At 37.6% G+C, this 18,582-nt stretch overlaps 1 protein-coding gene across 1 annotated transcript; it reads right to left on the minus strand.

The window, feature by feature from the left end:
- Window positions 1-5,714: 5,714 nt before the first annotated feature.
- On the minus strand, window positions 5,715-18,270 carry LOC107684008 (leucine-rich repeat flightless-interacting protein 2). The gene is made up of 6 exons (XM_016480131.1): window positions 18,061-18,270; window positions 16,202-16,282; window positions 15,504-15,539; window positions 10,574-10,735; window positions 10,335-10,418; window positions 5,715-6,179 (listed from the first exon to the last, which is right to left on the minus strand). The coding sequence occupies exons 1-6, from the start codon at window positions 18,157-18,159 to the stop codon at window positions 5,775-5,777; spliced, it is 867 nt and encodes a 288-aa protein (XP_016335617.1). The 5' UTR covers window positions 18,160-18,270; the 3' UTR covers window positions 5,715-5,774.
- Between the last annotated feature and the right edge of the window lie 312 nt (window positions 18,271-18,582).

Consider the following 18,582-nt stretch of genomic DNA (forward strand, 5'->3'; position numbering starts at 1 on the left):
TCCAGCCAGAGACAAGTGAACAAGTCCAGGATTGTCTCTGATGCTAACAAGGCACAGAGCAAAATATGCCCTTTTTTGTCCAGGTCTTTTGCACCGATTTTACAAATACTTCATTTGGTTGTATTTGCCTGCTCTCACTCGATGCTGAGCTCAACAACCAATCAGGATAAGACTTTAATACAGTCAAGGCAAATGAGCAATGTAAACAAAGAGAGATATTCAAAAGACAAGAAAAGCGATCATAAGCAGTCATGGAGCAGGTTCATCAGGTGTTTTCAGAGTTGTACTCCCTCCAATGCAACAATATATGGACTGTATCACTCTTATACTTACAGAGTGGCTCTGGTGTGCTGTAAAATCTTAGGTCCAGTTTGATTCATTGTCATTCAAGCCATGTGCAGAATGTCATTTCACTGGGTCTGCAGTACAAACTGCTGTTTTGTTCACTACAGTGCTTTTTCTCTAGCATTGCTGAAATGACTTGTCATGAGATGTTGTGAGCAGTGTTGGGGGTGACACATTACAAGCAACACGAGTTAAGTAATCAGAGTTCCTTTTTTCCAAGTAACTAGTTCATTTACAAGAAAATATCTGAGTTGCTTTTTCAAATAAGTAACACCAGTTACTTTGTTTCCATGTATTGACTGACAGCTCCGGTGTTGCCACGGTGACAGAAATCAGGAGTAAGTGCAGAGCGTTGTGTGAACATGATGTTACTGTAGTTCTAGACTAAATATGAACATGTGTTTACTCATCTCACCTGCACACAAACAAAAACAGATTCAGTATTCTTCAAATTGAATCAAAACAGTGAAATGCAAACTCAGAATATGATGCAAACCTGCAATAATTAAATGTTAAATAACACAAATATTCTTCATGTATTTAATCCCATTTTATTAATCACTGTCTTTGCTGCTGACCTTCAATGATCCAGTTCAACTATACGAATAAGCAAAAATGACTTTAGATAAACATTTATTCATTCAGAATGTTTGAACTTTTTTCTCTTGCAACTTATTCTTCATGTAATCCAAAATGTCAGCACAGCTGAAAGGTTTGTTTGAGCTGCGCCCTCTACTGTACAGATGTGAATTTGCATTTCCTTCAGCCTGAGGCGTATTCATTTCACTTTTGGTGACAAAGCACTTTACATTTTCCAAAAATAGCCAAAAAACTTTTATATATATATATATACATATATGTATATTACAAACAAACAAGCAAGCCCAGACCAGGTCAGAAAAAGTAACTAAAAAATAACGTAACATTACTTTCCTTAAAAAAGTAACTAAAAATTTGTTTAATCTTCCATCTTTGCAGCATAGTCATGGCAATGGATGCTCTGCAGTGAATGGGTGCCGTCAGAATGAGAGTCCAAACAGCTGATAAAAACATCACAATAATCCACACCACTCCAGTCCATCAGTTAACATCTGGAGAAGACAAAAGCTGCGTGTTTGTAAAATACTAATTCTGACGGCACCCATTCACTGCAGAGGATCCATTGCTGAGCAAGTGATGGAATGATACATTTCTCCAAATCTGATGAAGAAACAAACTCATCTACATCTGGGACGGCCTGAGGCTGAGCATGTTCAGCTGATTTTCATTTTTGAGTAAACTATTCCTTTAAGATCACTGATAACAGTTTGAAACAATCAAAATATTTTATTTCGCATATTGATTTACAAACATTATATACACTTATGTAGCTTAAAAAAAACATGAACAGAGGATCAAAATGGAACATTTCGTGTGTTGATGAGGTGATGCACCGTTCTGCCAGCGCTTCTGTGGTCATTACATTTTAATGTCCACCACAAAATGACGTCAACTGGCAGTGTATCAAAGATTCAAATCATTAGCCAGCACCTCCCAGGATAAAGCCTCAAATCTTAGTAAGGCTTCATCTTGCCCATCCCTCCCTAATGCAATACATTACAGAGGTCATCCTGACAAGTTACAGTTGAGGAAAATAAACACAGTGAGACCAGCTTACAGCCAACATAAGGCAAGGCATTCAAATGCTGGAGCCAGAGGAAGCATGCAGCTCATTGGGTGCAGATTACATCAAAGAGCCAATCAGATCATGCCGAGATTAATAATGTTAATTTTGGCATCCTTACAACTAAAGCTAAAAATATAGGGAAAACTACAGTTAAACTTAAGAAAAAACTGAAACAACAATTAAAGAGAGAACTGAAACTAAACTTGCAATGTTGGAATGACAAAACAAGAATAAAAACAGATATCATAACTGAATAAAAATCTCTGAAGTACGACTGGGCCTGTAGAAATAGGGTGTGTGCAGTAGAAGTGTGGGTGTAAGAACACAATCACCCGATACATCAACACAACCTGCTGCTGTACTTACAGGTGCATCTCAATAAATTAGAATGTCGTGGAAAAGTTCATTTATTTCAGTAATTCAACTAAAATTGTGAAACTCGTGTATTAAATAAATTCAATGCACACAGACTGAAGTAGTTTAAGTCTTTGGTTCTTTTAATTGTGATGATTTTGGCTCACATTTAACAAAAACCCACCAATTCACTATCTCAACAAATTAGAATATGGTGACATGCCAATCAGCTAATCAACTCAAAACACCTGCAAAGGTTTCCACATTCAAATTTATTGAGATGCACCTGTACACACTGCTCATCAACACGCCTGTGACTGAAAGAGCACACAAAGACATACAGCTACACGTGTGGAAAACACGCAATACCATATTTTATTGGGCTATGACATGCTAATGCCAAGTTTGATATTGATACAATGCTTTAAACATTTTGGATAAAAATAGAGCATCATGGGAACAGCACACCCTAGTTCATCAGATTCATAAGTTAGTATTATATGTTGCCATAAAGCTTCTCAACTAATTGCATTATTCAGTTGAACACACAGGTGTTACCATTATAAACAATTAAAAATGACATCCATTTTGAGCATAAGATGTTTATTTAAAAAAAAACACACAAGCAAACATTGGGCCCATTTCACAAATCAGATTTTATTTTATTTTTTAATGAACCCCACTGTCTTCTTTTACCAGCTCCAGCATTTCAATGAATCATGCATTTCATAGGCGAATGAGTTCAAATATAAAAACTACTTATCTTAGTAGTAAAGACATCTTGTGTTGGATTGTCTGGAAGTCAGAACCAGCGCTTTAGGATACATAGTTACATTATTAGTAAGGAATGAGTAAGTTTTAGAAATTCCCTGAGAAACACGATCTCGTGGGGAAAAACTACAAAAAAAAAACTTTATGATTCATCATTGCGATCTTAACAGCACAACTGATCGTCATATTTTTTTTAATTAGAAAAATGTTTTAAAACCTTTGCCATAATAAGAATTTTTCTGGTTTAGAATTTGTCTCATAAAAGCTTTGAGCACTTCTACAAAATTAAGAATCTAAAGCATAAGATTTATAAATCTAATCGTGTTACTGAATGTACATTTTTTTTTTAAAACATCAATATAAAAAATACAACTTCAACAAAAACATCCCTTTCTTGCACATAATAACTCTGTAAAGTATTAAAATCAACTAGTACAAGTATTTATTAATTTTTTTTCATATGAACAAGAGTCCATATGATGAACAGATGGTTTGAGCCACACACTGATCAGGGGCCAGTTGCATAAACTACGAAACCGAATAAAAAAATAAATATGACCAGTCGTAAAGAAAAAATTAGATGACTAACTTGTAAGACGAAACCTTTTATGCGACCGACGGCAGATCTCACCAAGAAGAGACTAAAACCTAAATCCACAGGCAAACTGTGTTGTCTTCTTAGCACTTGTGTACTTATACCTTGAAATATCAGTTTCGAAATCAGTCTGTTGGTACACCGATTTATAATCAGGCGAATGGCTTCTGTTTCTTTCGCAAACGTCTGTTCTGGGAGTGTGTGAGTTTGGTGAGCGGGTACGAAATCCCACAAACAAAACGGCAACAAATGCACGTGTACAGCTACTGTATCACTGTAATAACGACAGTGGATTTCACTCACTTATGCCGAGTTCACACTGCACGATTTTCAAACTCGTCGGATCGCCGTTGGTTTCACACTGAACGACTATCTGGGGTAGCATTCAGTTGCTGCTGTGTTCACACTGCACGATTTTCAAACTCGTCGGATCGCCGTTGGTTTCACACTGAACGACTATCTGGGGTAGCATTCAGTTGCTGCTGTGTTCACACTGCACGATGGAACGACGACAGGAGGTTACACACTGCATGACTTCACAATAGGAAGAATCGCCGACAGCTCTGTCTGGTGCAGGGTTGCCAGGTTTTCGCTACAAAACCCGCCCAATTACTACTCAAAACTAGCCTGAAAATAACCCAATTGCTTTCGAGGGGGTCCCCCAGTAAAAATCGCGTTCGGGGGGTAAAATACAAATTTTTTTGGCGGGGTTCTCCTGGTACAATTCACATTCCAGGGCCTAAATATCACGTTATTGGGGTCGCTTCAACCTGCTGACATAAAAAACAACCGGCGGCAATCGCAGATTTGGCAACACTGGTCCGCAAACTACATTACATATAACGTATATAACTCCTCCCCGAACTTCCCGCTGCCCTGTATCTTGGTCTTTCATTGGCTGTAGGTCATCGCTGATCTGTTTTTCAGTCAGAAATCATTGCACACAGCGTGATTGTGAATCGCCGACAGCTCCAGATATTTAGCATGCCAAATATTTCACGGGCGTCAGCGATTCCCTCAGATCGCGTCTTCGATAATTCACATGGTGTGATTGCCACTCGCGTGAACGAGCACCGATTTGCCTCCGATTTCGGGCATCTGTCTGCGATTTCACAAAACCTGTCGGCGAGTGAAAAATCGGGCTAAAATCGTGCAGTGTGAACTCGGCATTAACTGTGGGGAGCTCCAAAGTCGCAAAAACACACAAAACTACATGCAGCTGCTTTAACTTAAGTAGATTAAATCAATATTAATATTAGGTTCACCACCTTAAACAGCTTTTTCCTACGTACTGCAAGGTACTGCAGAGTTTTAAGGGAGTTTGCAGACAAACTGTTCCAGGAATCTCCTTGTTCATACAAAAATCCCATTAGATTATTATTATTTGCAGAAGGAATATTTGGAAATGTAAAATTTATGTAAAATGCAGGAAAAGATATTTCCTGCTGGCACACTAATGAAAAAGATACCCTAAAGCAATGTTTTTGTGAAGTGTCTCGTGTGCCTAAAAAGTCCAGCACAAACAAAGTGCAGATTCCTTCTTTTCCTAAATAACTTTGACTGATGAGTATAACTAAGTAGTCTTCATTCTAACGTTTGTGCAAAGGCTGTTTAAGTAAAGGTAACTTGGATCAAGTGAATGAATCTAGGTTCATCAGCACTTTTATGAATAATTTTCTGCTGTCAAACGATTAATCGGGAAATACAATTTTATAAAGTAAATAAAGTTTACTTTACATAATAAGTGTGTGTGTGTGTGTGTGTGCTGTGTATATTTATTATGCATATATAAATACACACATGCATGTATATATTTCAGAAAAATATGTTATGTTTATTAAATATATTTATATAATATAAATGATATGAATATAAATGTATACATGTAAATACATGTAATACATGCATATGTGTGTATTAGAATATAAATAATATATATATATATATATATATACACAATACACACATATATATTATGTAAACAAAAACTTTTATTTTGGATGCGATTAATCGCGATTAATCGTTTTACAACACTAGAATAATTTAAGAGAGAGCACAAGAATCGGAACTTTTAGAGAGGCCGGACTCGGAGTCACTCATGCCACCTCCTCCCTCTTCAGCCTCGCTGTCCTGCAGAGCTCCATCCGGCTGCGTGTCTGGAGTGGACGGACTCGGCGAGAACTCGGACGGAGCGTCTTCATAGCCGCTGCTTTCGTCGTTATCATCTCCACCCTGAGCACCAGGCTTCTGACTGTGAAACACTGATGGACTCAGTGTCTGGCTGACCGCTTTCTTCAGCTGTAACAGCTGGCTCACGTTCAGATCCACGGAGGTGCCTTCGCTGTGTGCGAGCGTCTGTTCGTCTCGGTCCACTGACGTCCCCTCCGGAGTGGCCTGGAACCAGACGGGCCCCGCCGGCCTCGACTGAAGCGGCTCGCTGCTTCTTTCCTGCAGAGGAACACAAAACAATCTTGACACCTAGAAATCAACAGTGACTTGTCAAACATGCTGTTCGTGTGCTCGTTTTCAACTGTACACGGTCAAAACAATTCCGTAAATTTTACGGTAAAAAACCAGCAGCTGTCGTTGCCAGAAGTTTACCGTAAAAATTAGGGTAGCAGCGTTTTAGGTTTTACGGTTGTAACTTAAATTTACAGTTAAATACCGTAATTTCATTAACTGATATAATGTTAATAACCAACCCACTGAAGTACTGAAATCCGTTTTGTACCTTTGTAATACACTGCGCACCAAAAGCAGGTGGTGATGAGATGATGAACCAAGGCCTATCACAAGCAGCTTTTAAATATTAACATTATATAGAAGGTGCACAGTGTCATTCACGCAAACACTAAACACCATCATGGTAACACACATGAAACTAAATAATGCAATAAACATTAATTGAACAACATTAGATGTAACATACAACCCTAATGTACACAACTGATAAGAAAAAATTAAGAAGAAACATAGTTATTTCAACAACAAAAAAACATCAAATTTGAAATGTAACGCAGGGAATTCTGGGAATGTCAATTTACGGTCAATCTTTTTCACTTCCAAAAACGGTATACTACCGTAAAACTACATGTAATGTCCAATACAGTTTTTCACCGTATATAGTAGGGGAATTTACTGTTTAACAGGTTTTTATTGTAGCATTTTTTACAGTCTTTTACGGTTAAATTCACGGTAATTTTTTTATATGTGCTGATCACTTCACAGGATTCAGAACAGCCGGTTATTATTAGAGCTGTCAAATTAAAATCTGAATTACGCAAGTCACTGAATTAAAAAGAAATTGCAGATGTAAATGCAAAAACCTCTGCATTTGAATTTTAGGCGTGTCACGAGGAGCTGGATGTGATGACGACGCAGCTGACACAGTGTGTTTTTGTTAGTTCAGTTCATTAGATGCGGCACTGCTGCATTGTTCACTTGAAAAGTGGACTTTTTTTGGTGGACTATAAAGGTAGGAATAAATAGCTTTAACCTATAAGGATGTGACGTGACCCCAAGACTCGTGAAGTGAACTAACAGACTCTAAGCAATGAATTAATCTGTTTCTGTTTCGTAGAATTTGGTCTTGGCGAAATTATAGTTTTAACTTATTTGAAATGTTTCCATCCAAAGATTCGAATTAAACTTATGCACAAAACTGGAATATCGCATAAAGCATTTGCGAATAAAGCACCGTTTCCATCCAACGAGTCAAAGAGAACAAAATCGTCACTTCCTGGTAAACTGGCACTAAATATCACTAGGAGAAAACTAGGAGAAGCCACTGAATATATTAATTTTCATATATGATAAATTACTTGCGCCTCAGCGCGAGCAGACGAAACACAATAAATGCTGTCAATGCTTTCGGAGGTAGATGCCAGCTGTTTGTGAATGCAGTCGTGTAAGACAATTATACAGAAATACTTTGACGACAGACTTTGCTCAGGCATTTCAGAACAACCATAACAACATATAGATGCTGTGAACGAGATCGGTTCGCGGCTACTCAAGTTATCTCGTCTCATAGTGCAAAGTCACATTACTTTTTCGATGCGCATGGAGGAATTTATTCGGTAAATGTATTTCCATCGTAGTTGATGCGCATTTTTTCTTACCGGATAAAAAGTTTATCCTACTCAAATGTGTGCATAAGTTTTTTTATGCGCATTTTTAGAATTTATGCACATCTCCGCATTTTCATCCAGCGTTTTTTTTTATAATGCGATAGTCCAAAATGCGCATAAAAATAGGTGGATGGAAACATAGCTAATGTTTGCTTAAGTAGATGCGTTGAGGAATTTTCTTTTTTAATTGGGGAATTTTAACTATATTCTCAGACCTGTCAACCTGTATGCATTTTGCGTAGCGGATACGCATTTTGACCTCAAAGTACGCTGGTTTGTCACGATTTGTCACTTTAAACTACGCACAAACCTGGTGACGCCTCTGTCCACACTCAGTACTCAAATCAAGCAACAGAAAAAGATGAAGAGTTCGACCAATTAGAGCATTATTTTTTCCAGTATTGCGTTTAAATAATTTCCATGCATTTTATTTCTCTCCAAACCGGCTGTTTGTTTGTCCGTGAGTCTGCGTGCTGAGATGAGGAAACGCCTCCCCGCTATAATGAGCATTTGACAAAGCAACACACGCCAAACATCTTCCCTTGAGATGACTTAAAATGACACGGGTTTCTAAACCTGCTGTCCAACAAAAGAAAACATTATAACATGTTTTTATACCACAACAACAGTCAAGTGTTGAAAAAACTAACTTTTGTGATCTGATGTGGCTTCTTATCACAGAATGACACAGACATATATCCTACACTGTAATAAAGGCTATGTCAATTAGCAATGGATCATAAATCCTACTTATTATTAAAATACCAGAGGAAGTTTTAAGAACACTGATAAACTATACATTGTTGCAGTCGAGTGTTTATTGTCTTTATGTTTGATCAGTTTAAGCGTTTCTATATTCTTTTTGTTCAGCTACAGCAATGCCTTTTTCCATATAAGGGATTTCCTGGAGCGTCATCAGTTCTAGTACTTCTGTGATGCATATGTGGATTTTCTGCACAAGTGCGCCCTCCGGCTTCCAGTATGAATGAAACAGACATTACATGTGTTTATAGCACTAAATAATGGCAAGTCCATAAAAATAATACTTCTCTCAAAAGAAAATTGATAATATGATATGACATATGATAATCCATGTTTTTCTACAGTGTACAGAAGTTTACTATAAGTTTTAATTGAAGTGAACTGATTAGTTTTTTTTAAATAGAATTTTAAATCACAGATCGCACAAAATACTCTGATGTGCCAAGCCATCAGAACCAAACTGAAAACCGTGGTTAAAAACTGAGGTATTTATTGAACCGTGGGCTAACTGTATTGTTGCATCCTTTACTCTAAAATACTGTATAACAGGAATAGCACAAAGGTGTGTGTGACTGAGTGCAGACCCTGAGTTCTAACCTTTGGAAAATATTTAACATTAAATCTTGCATTTTGCACATTGTGTAAACTTATTTGAGGCACACGATTGGTAGTCTGTTGCTAAGCATTTAGCTGTACCCAGCTACACAACATTATTTCACAGTGCACTGTTTGCACTGCACAGTCTGTTTGACTAGTGGGGTTAACAGTTAACCTGCTAACCTGCTTTCAGAATGACAGTCTGCTGTTCTGTGTCAACATTATGCATTACACTGTCTGTTAAAGCGCTTGTCTTCTCATATTACTGATGCACCTCCACTTATCTGTTTAAAACATCATGCACTTTGAACAAAGTCATGTCATTTCACTGTTTTAAATAAAAGTGGGCCACTTTATTTGGTTTATATTTGCTCACTGTGCCCTCTTGTGGGTGTAGGAGACAATACAGTACTTTCTAGCGTATCACTCTACACTTTATTTTGCTCACATAATAGAATAATTGCAACTGAAATCTACAGTACTGTGCAAAAGCCTTAGAACACTAGTATTTTCAGCAGCTAAAAATGGTTTTAAGTTATTTCCATCTTTTGCTGTAGTGTGTCAGTAGGAAATATCAGTTTACATTTCCAAACATTCATTTTACCATTAATTGTAATAATCCAGTGAGATTTTTGTGCTGCACACAGAGATCTGATCTGATCTGATCATCATCAGTCTGTCTGGAGTCACATGAAGAAACAGAACAAACTGAGACAGACTCAATCCAGAAGAACTGTGGAGAACAACGTCTCCAAGACTTTTGCAAGTACTGTACATCTCATGTCCATTTATTTGTTTATTTGGAAAAAAATAAACCTTTTAGGTTGATCCAAGACCCTTCCACTCCACATTTATCACCTTCGTTGGGGTTTAAACTGACTTCATTATCCCTTACTTACAACTGAGCACTCGTAAAAACACATCCTCCAGAAGCTCAAGCCTCTTTCATACACCAGAACATGTCCAGGCACATTTTCAACATGTTTTATGATAAATGGCAAGGTTCTCCAAATACGGTTACGTAAGCACACAGAAAGCCTGTCTCTCCTTTGGCTTTACGCTATAGTTTCTGTTCGTTTCTAAATGTGATTACGCAAGCTTAGTCTTTCCTCACCTCTCTTAACCTCTCCAGCTCCCGCTTTAATGAGGCAAGCATGTCCTCCGACTTCCTCCTCATCTCTCGTTCTCGCTCCAGCTCCTGCGGTCAAAATCACAGTGAGTCAAACAGAAGGACGTGAAGTCCATGCAATGATTCCATTACTCAGTCAAAAGTAATCTTTTACAAAAGTTTTCCCGCTTAGGTCTGAAACAGACCTCTATCGTTTACATCGGTCTCACACATCTCTACAGTACCATTGTGAGATTGTGATTGTCTCTCTGGGTCTCAGCGAGCATCTCCTCTGTGCCCTCGAGGGTGTCCTGAAGACAGTCCACCTGGAACAGAAGAGCCTCCTGCTGCAGCTCCAGGGTCCGCACCTCCTGCAGACAACCCTCGTAGCTCGCTCTCAGCTCCATCTGCACAGGGGAACAAAACACCCTCAAAACAAGCACTGGCAGCAGAGATGCTCAGAACGTCTCAGCCCTTACGAAAATTAACCATGGTTCTATTACAAATAAAACCAAAAAACCATGGTAACCACAAAGTAATCATGGTTTTGCAGCACTAACCATAGTTTAACCATGGTATTTGAGGTAAAACTGTGGTTATACAAATGTAATCAATACGCCAAAAAAAACATGGCTGCTTTTACTTTCATAAAACCATGGTTCATTTTCATAAAGGAGAGTTTGTAAGGTAGAGTCAGGATATTTTAACAACAAGCTAATCACATTAGAAATATGCTAGCAACATGCTAATCCTGATAGCCACATAGTAGTAACATGCTGATCATGCTAAAACATGCTAACAGCATGCTAATCATGCTAGAGACATGCTAACAACAGGCTAATCATGCTAGAAACATGCTATCAACATGCTAACAGTGTGCTAAAAACATGCTAATCATGCCATAAAAATGTTAGCAACATAAAACATGCTAGAGACATTTTATCGACATCTATCTATCTATCTGTCTGTCTGTCTGTCTATCTGTCTATCTATCTATCTGTCTGTCTGTCTGTCTGTCTGTCTGAATATCTATCTGTCTGTCCGTCCGTCCGTCCGTTAAAAGACCCATTCTTTTAAACAGCTAAAAGAACAAATTGGTCCAGATCTGACTTTCTTTAGAGTCCTGTAGGTCAGAAAAGACACGAGTTTGACTCTCTGAAGGCTTCAGCATATTAAGGGTGTCTGAGGAGGATCTCCATCGACCGCTCTGTCTGCTATTAAAACCAGCGTCAAGAGTGTCTTCTGTGACCGCTTGTGAATTTCGTCATTCTTTGAGTCATGTTATGCTGTCACTTTCACAAGAGGCCAAGTGTCGTATACACATTCAGTCAAATGGCCATGACAAGCAGCTTATGAGCAAACAGGAGAGGAGGCAAATGAAAGAACAGGGCAGCTGGGATTTTAAACATAACTGGTGTGTATTTTGGTACAATGGTTTCACTGATCCGATCACAAAACATTTCGGACCCTGTTTCACCAAAACTGCATGTTACGACCATGCAATATTGAGCAACGGTTATCTGCATCAGTTCTCATTTTGACTTCCAAGTTAACATGGCAAGCAATATTACTGAAATGGACTGAGGCTGCGCCGCCCCGTCATACTCAATGCCACATTATTCCTTCACCTTGAAAAGAGAGTCTGGTTATTGCACCTTTCTATTTTATTGACAAATATCTATCAATCCTACAACAGTTTAATTTACTATTTTCATTTGTTAAAGGTGCACTATACAGGATTTTCCCAAAAACAAAGTATAGACTCGTACAAAAATAATCCCTCTCAATCATGGATACATCACATCAATACATGATCCAGCAGAAGTGTGTTGGTGTCCACAGAGACACTGGCTGTATTTTCTGGTTTATTAGCAAGCTAAACTGAAGATGGCTACACTCGTTCAGAAAATTACAGCCAGTCATCTAATTATTAGCGTAACTGCTTGCTCATATACACACAAAAAATGCCATTTATGCATGATTAACAATATTTGAAAAAAAATGTATATTATATATATATGCACAAACAGCTGATCACTCAATTGTCCTGCTCTTGGGCCGCTGTCTCATGTGATACTTGGCTGTGTGCGTTCTGTCAGCTGACAAGGGGCGTGGCTTCTGGTAGTGTTGTGCCCGCCCACAAGGAGGGGCTAAGTTTGAATGCTGTGTTTACAGACAGTAACCAAAAATCCTGCATAGAGCACTTTTACATTTAAAGCTACATCCAGTATTTATTTATAGTGCTTTTCACAATCCATGTATTTTTTTTATCACTAAAACATCAAGGTGACATTTCTAAGGTGATATAACATATTTCTACATATGTTTTACTTGATAGTGTGTGTAAAACATGCTCTCCACAACAGTCTGACCTCTCATTCTCATCAGACAAACAATGTTAGTATCATGAGCCAAAGTTCCTATTAAAGCTGCAGCATATTTCAGTTTATTCTGGACAAGAGCAGTCCATTCAGATATGAAGAAGCTGCCATGTTAAACCATCACACACACCTCATTTTACGAGACGTTTAGGGATGAGCAATAGGCTATGCATCAAATATCTTTAGGAGATTTATTGTCACAGACCTTGAAACTCTGGCAAGTTCTTTAATCATAGCAATAGCCTTTTTTATAGAGTAAGAAATTATATCAAATTATAAAATATTTATAGGTTCTTAATATTTTCTTATCACCATATAATGCATTCACCTTTACAAATCAAGGTTTTACAAATATACAAAAACATGTCACATTAGGTAGATGCTTTAACAACATGAATTTAATTTTTAGACCATCAGTTCGTGGGTAGTATCAGTTAACATTGGCAGTAGGTCTATAAGACAATACCTGGGGGGTATTCCAGAAAGCAGGTTATGTGACATTCCCGGTTATGTTTAAGGGTAAGTAAGCAGATAAACTCAGCATGAGGTTCCAAAAACGGAGGTAACTTTTAGGGTATGTAAGTAGCCAGAGCAACTTATTCTCTGAACATAACCTGCTCCGGAGTAGCTTCTGTTTCAGGGTTAGTTCACTTCAGCGAGTTATCTGTATAAATGTGACCCTGGAGCACAAAACCAGTCATAAGGGTCAAGTTTTTGAAATTGAGATTTTCTGAGTAAATAAGCTTTCCATTGATGTATGGTTTGTTAGGATCGGACAACATTTGGCTGAGATACAACTATTTGAAAATCTGGAATCTGAGGGTGCAAAAAAATCAAAATACTGAGAAAATCATCTTTAAAGTTGTCCAAATTAAGTTCTTAGCAATGCATATTACTGATCAAAAATTAAGTTTTGATATATTTATGGTAAGAAATTTACAAAATATCTTCATGGAACATGATCTTTACTTAATATCCTAATCATCTTTGGCATAAAAGAAAAATCAATAATTGTGACCCATACAATGTATTGTTGGCTATTGCTACAAATATCCCCCAGCGCCTGCTTTTGTGCTCCAGGGTCACAAATTATAAAACGCTATTATAACAAGGTAATTTTTTATTTATTATATTATATATTTATTTCATTTTATATTATCATCTCACACATCATGGGTCGGCATTTTCTATAATGTATTTATATACAAATACATATCTGATAAGACTTATATAATTAGCATCAAACCAACAATATAATTCTTATTCTCAAAGATTAAAGATTAAACGGAAAAAAAAAGAAATATGACTGCACAACCACCAGTTAGGTGGCGATATGAACCAAGTATGCAAATGTCCTCTGAACAGAAGAAGAAGAAAGGCGCAGAAAGTAGTATGGCGCACTTTTTCTTAGCATCCGTTTCCATAGTGACTCGTCGATTCGTCGCTCTTTTGAGAAAGTCGTGTGTGTTAACCAGGAACGTGCTCTGGGCTAAATGAACTTGCTCCCGGATGCGTTTTTGAAACCAACATACCTCGAGTAAGCAAGGTTTGGGTTAATCAACCAAGAGTTCAGGGTTTAGCAGATGGTAAGTTAACCTTGCTTTCTGGAATACACCCCTGCTGTATTGTCAGAAAATAAAGGAACATGTGACATGAACAAAACAAACTCTGCACAAAACGTCTCAGCTTCCTAATGATATAATTCTGTTTCTACTCCAAACTGAGATATAATCTTTTTAATGCTGTTTTGAATTTCGCTGTGAGTGTTCGTTTTCTCACTGTGGACTCTTCTCTTGTGTGTTTTTGTCGGGGATCTGGCTTATGTTTTCTTCGGCCCGGCGTTCCTGTTTTGTCGTATTTTGTCGTGTTTTATTTATAACAAGGACTGATCAGTGACTTTTCCTGCAGGATTATGTGCATTATGAGTCAGACATTGTACCATTAACTCAACTGATATATTCGATAACCACTGAAAAAAAATGATAATACATTTTTTTAAGGTCAGTGGTTGCAAACAATTTATTTTAGCTACATTTAAATAAACAAATTTAGTTAAAAGTTACTCAACTAAATTTGTTTATTTAAATGTAGCTAAAATAAATTGATTGCAACCACTGACCTTAAAAAAAAAAATTGTAAATTCAATTAATAATTTTTTTTCAGTGCACGGTGATGTGTCGTTCATGATTGAAACGAGTCTTATTAGACTTTTCAAATGAAAATGGATTCAAATTAGCATGCCGACAAACTTACAAAGAGACTCGAGCAAGAGTGTTTAAGCACCATCAGCATTCCAGCTAAAACAACCGTAGCCTAAATACATAAGTTATGCCTTCAATAATATCCTTCTGTTTTTCTTTCTTATAATCTGTTTATCTACCTAATGAGAACCAAAGCAATGCTCCAGGAAGAACAGGACAAAAACTCAGTCTGGTTTGATCACTTTAGCAGTCATGTGCTCTTGAGGAGAGGCTCATGAGTCAGTGCATGAGAAATGTGTAACGATGATTTGCTCATCTACACGAAGACTGGAGACACACCTGTTTATGATTCACTCAGACTCACCTTACGTGAGTCACAGCCCTCAGCACCTCCACACCTGCTCCTCAAACCCTCCAGACTTCATGTGTCTCAGCTCACTTTCAGGACTCTTTTATTATACTGTAGCACTGACCTTTACTGCCTGGAGCCTAGCTTAGCATGCATCACATGTCACTGCCACTTTTATGAAACAGCAGCTTATGTAATTCATAGCAGTAAACATCAAATTTGGTAGAAAAGGTGAAAAACTTACCATTTCTATGTTTTCAGAAAGTAGATCATCTTCACTCTTAAAAAAAAAAAAAGGACAAATTTTCATTGCTATACAAAACAAACCAATATTTAAAATCTTAAAACTAATTAGTACATCCTGTTCAGCAAATATAGTTCTGTAAGAGAGACTTAAAGGAACAGATTTGTAGAAATGTAGCATTGCATCAGTGTCTCAGCAATGGATGCTCTGCAGTGAATGGGTGCCGTCAGAATGAGAGTCCAAACAGCTGATAAAAACACATATAATAATAATAATCCAAAACTATATGACTTTTTCAATGGAGGAAGTGTTATTATGGATTATGAACTCGTATTTGAGTTAAAAACGTATTAATGCTGGATGTGTTTCAGCTTTTGTCTTCTCCAGATGTTAACTGATGGACTGGAGTGCTGTGGATTATTGTGATGTTTTTATCAGCTGTTTGGACTCTCATTCTGACGGCACCCATTCACTGCAGAGCATCCATTGCTGAGACACTGATGCAATGCTACATTTCTCCAAATCTGATGAAGAAACAAACTCATCCTGATTTCGGATGGCCTGATGAAGAGCACATTTTAATTTCTGGCTGAACTATTCCTCTAAGCACACTGGAAGAGTGATGTTCTGCTCTATAATTCACTATCAATTCACTGCCTAAAAGCAAACGCTTAAGCTGCAATCATCACAATACTAACATGGCTTTCTTGTCTTTGTCCTCTTTTTAATGATCCATATCTGCTATCGCTGCGTGACAGGTGTCTGCTCGATTCTTCTGCCTGCAGGACAAAAGCAACAATTACATTATTGATTAGAAGTATACAACAACAAAGAAATCTAAGTGACAAACTGCATTTCCATGTCATTTACATTATTTGTCACACAATGTAATTTTGTACTAAAACATGGTAAAACGTGTGACTTTGAAGTGTGTTTTAACGGCATCATATATAATAATATAGGCAAATAGTTCCAAATGCATTCTTTTATAATAATATAATTATTTCTTTTGTTCAAGAAAATCCCACGTGTCATGTGACTAGATTTTAAATCGTCTTCAATTGTTTGTTTTTGAAACCATGTCCTGTGTCTGCTTACAGTGCATGAACTTAAAACTTCACGATCCTCTCCTATGAATTCACACACATTCACTCTCTCTGTCTAAACATCACGTGATGATTCAGAGCAGTCTGTCTGCTGCAGGAATGCTGTTGTATATAAACCACTGCAAGTGCACTGAGCAACAGTGAGATCGCTGTATGCATTTCATTTAGATAAAGTCCCTCACACATACTCATATGAGGCAATCATTCCTCATAATCACAGGAGTTATAAATACTGTGAAAGTGTGTGAATTAACCTGAGCTAGTCGACAAAAGTGAACTGTGAGAGGTGTTTCAATTAAACTGTTATGAACTTTTAAAAACAGTTATGTGTGTATATATAGAGAGAGAGAGTTCCACATGTAATTTATATTGATTATGCAAAGAAGTTACCCAATCAGTCTTAAAAGTGACCCGTCCCTTTAAACGGAGTCAGAAACCAGCCTTTTATTTATAAATTAACACAATTGTGACTGTCCTACTAACAGTATAAGTGCAGCTCATGAAACTTCTTAAAATAACATTTTAAAAATGCAGTTCATGATTATTTTTTCTTTATTCCCTTAAATCCTTTTAATACCTGGTTTTGAGACCAATTCTGACATCATATTCTGACATCATCAGGTTTCTCTGCTTTAAATAACAAGAACCATTACATTTGTATATTTAAAAAAATCCCCCTAACCACCCCATAAAAATGCTGATTCATGATTTATGGTAACACTTTCAGGACTGTAGGTGATTTGTAAAAGATGCTGAAATCACAATGACAGCTCGCACAAACACACACACAATCACTAACCTTTTATACAATATTGCATTATTTAGGGAAAAAAGCTGCTGTAAGCATCTCTGACAATAAAACATCATGTGATTGTGAACTGACCATGACGTCAGCGAGCAATATTTGAGTTTTTCTTAATAAAATCACTGAGCAAAGCAGGATTTTTACAATCACATTGGTCAGAACGACACTATAAGATTTTAATATTTGCTTTCAGTAAAGTCAGTAAATCGAGAAGATAAACATGGACAGCTCAGATAAATCCTATTGTTGTATCACGACTGTGTTTGAAGAAAGAAAAACCATCCTAAAATCATCTTTACACCCTGTTTCATCGCGAGATTCAGCATCATCATCATCGGAGGGTGTGCTCTGCTGAAATAACACGACGCCCTTATCTATGAAGAGTTACAGTAAAACTGTTACTAATAATCACGTAAATGTTCGGGTTTGTTTAATTAAAGATGTGTGTTTTCATCATTATCTGTCACATCCTGATGCTACAGTCAGAGAAACCCGAAGAGCAGCCCGAGTCGAGCGTTATGTAATATTATTATTATCAAGCTATAGAGGCTTTGTATTTTCTAGCAGGTAATGTTAATGTAATCCAGCAGACGCGACCATCAGAGATCAGAAATCGAGTCAGACAAAGCAGATGTGACTGACTCACGTCTCTGATAATGTGCCTTAGAGACTCGTCTTCGCTCATTCCTCGAGACAGCGTCCGTTTCCTCAGCGAACCCACTTTCTCAAGGTTGCCTGAATGCATCTTCTCACGTGTAAAGCCTCTTCTGGTGTCCAGAGAAAGTGTCAGGGGAGGCCGTGTCTTGAACGTCTTCTTTCTCTACCGGAGGACAGTGTTGTTGTTGTTTAGGGTGGGTTCTTCTGTTGTGTTGTGCTGTGGGCGGGGCGTGGAGACTCGTCTCGAGTGGGCGGGGCGTGGAGACTCTCGAGTTTCATTCTGTGTGAGTTTATCTTCGAACGCCTGGATTCCTGCTGAAATGACCTCAGCTCCAGATTCAGATCGCTGAGGGTGCTTCTTAAATTAGTGAGGGTGCTCTGACTTCAATATAGCATATACACTACCAATCAAAAGTTTTTGAAATGTAAGTTTTTAATGTTTTTTTTAAAGGAGTCTCTTCTGCTCACCAAGCCTGCATTTATTTGATCCAAAGTACAGCAAAACATTGAA

This window comes from Sinocyclocheilus anshuiensis, unplaced genomic scaffold, assembly GCF_001515605.1.
Source record: "Sinocyclocheilus anshuiensis isolate Anshui unplaced genomic scaffold, SAMN03320099.WGS_v1.1 scaffold169, whole genome shotgun sequence".
NCBI classification, from domain to species: Eukaryota; Metazoa; Chordata; class Actinopteri; order Cypriniformes; family Cyprinidae; genus Sinocyclocheilus; species Sinocyclocheilus anshuiensis.

Excerpts from the sequence above, each read along its gene's own strand:
- LOC107684008 (XM_016480131.1), bottom strand. The coding sequence starts at position 18,159 with ATGCATTCAGGCAACCTTGAGAAAGTGGGTTCGCTGAGGAAACGGACG. Across the intron at positions 16,283-18,060 it reads TAAGGCACATTATCAGAGAC|GCAGAAGAATCGAGCAGACA; the intron begins GTGAGTCAGTCA and ends TTTGTCCTGCAG. Across the intron at positions 10,419-10,573 it reads ACAATCACAATCTCACAATG|GAGCTGGAGCGAGAACGAGA; the intron begins GTACTGTAGAGA and ends TTTTGACCGCAG.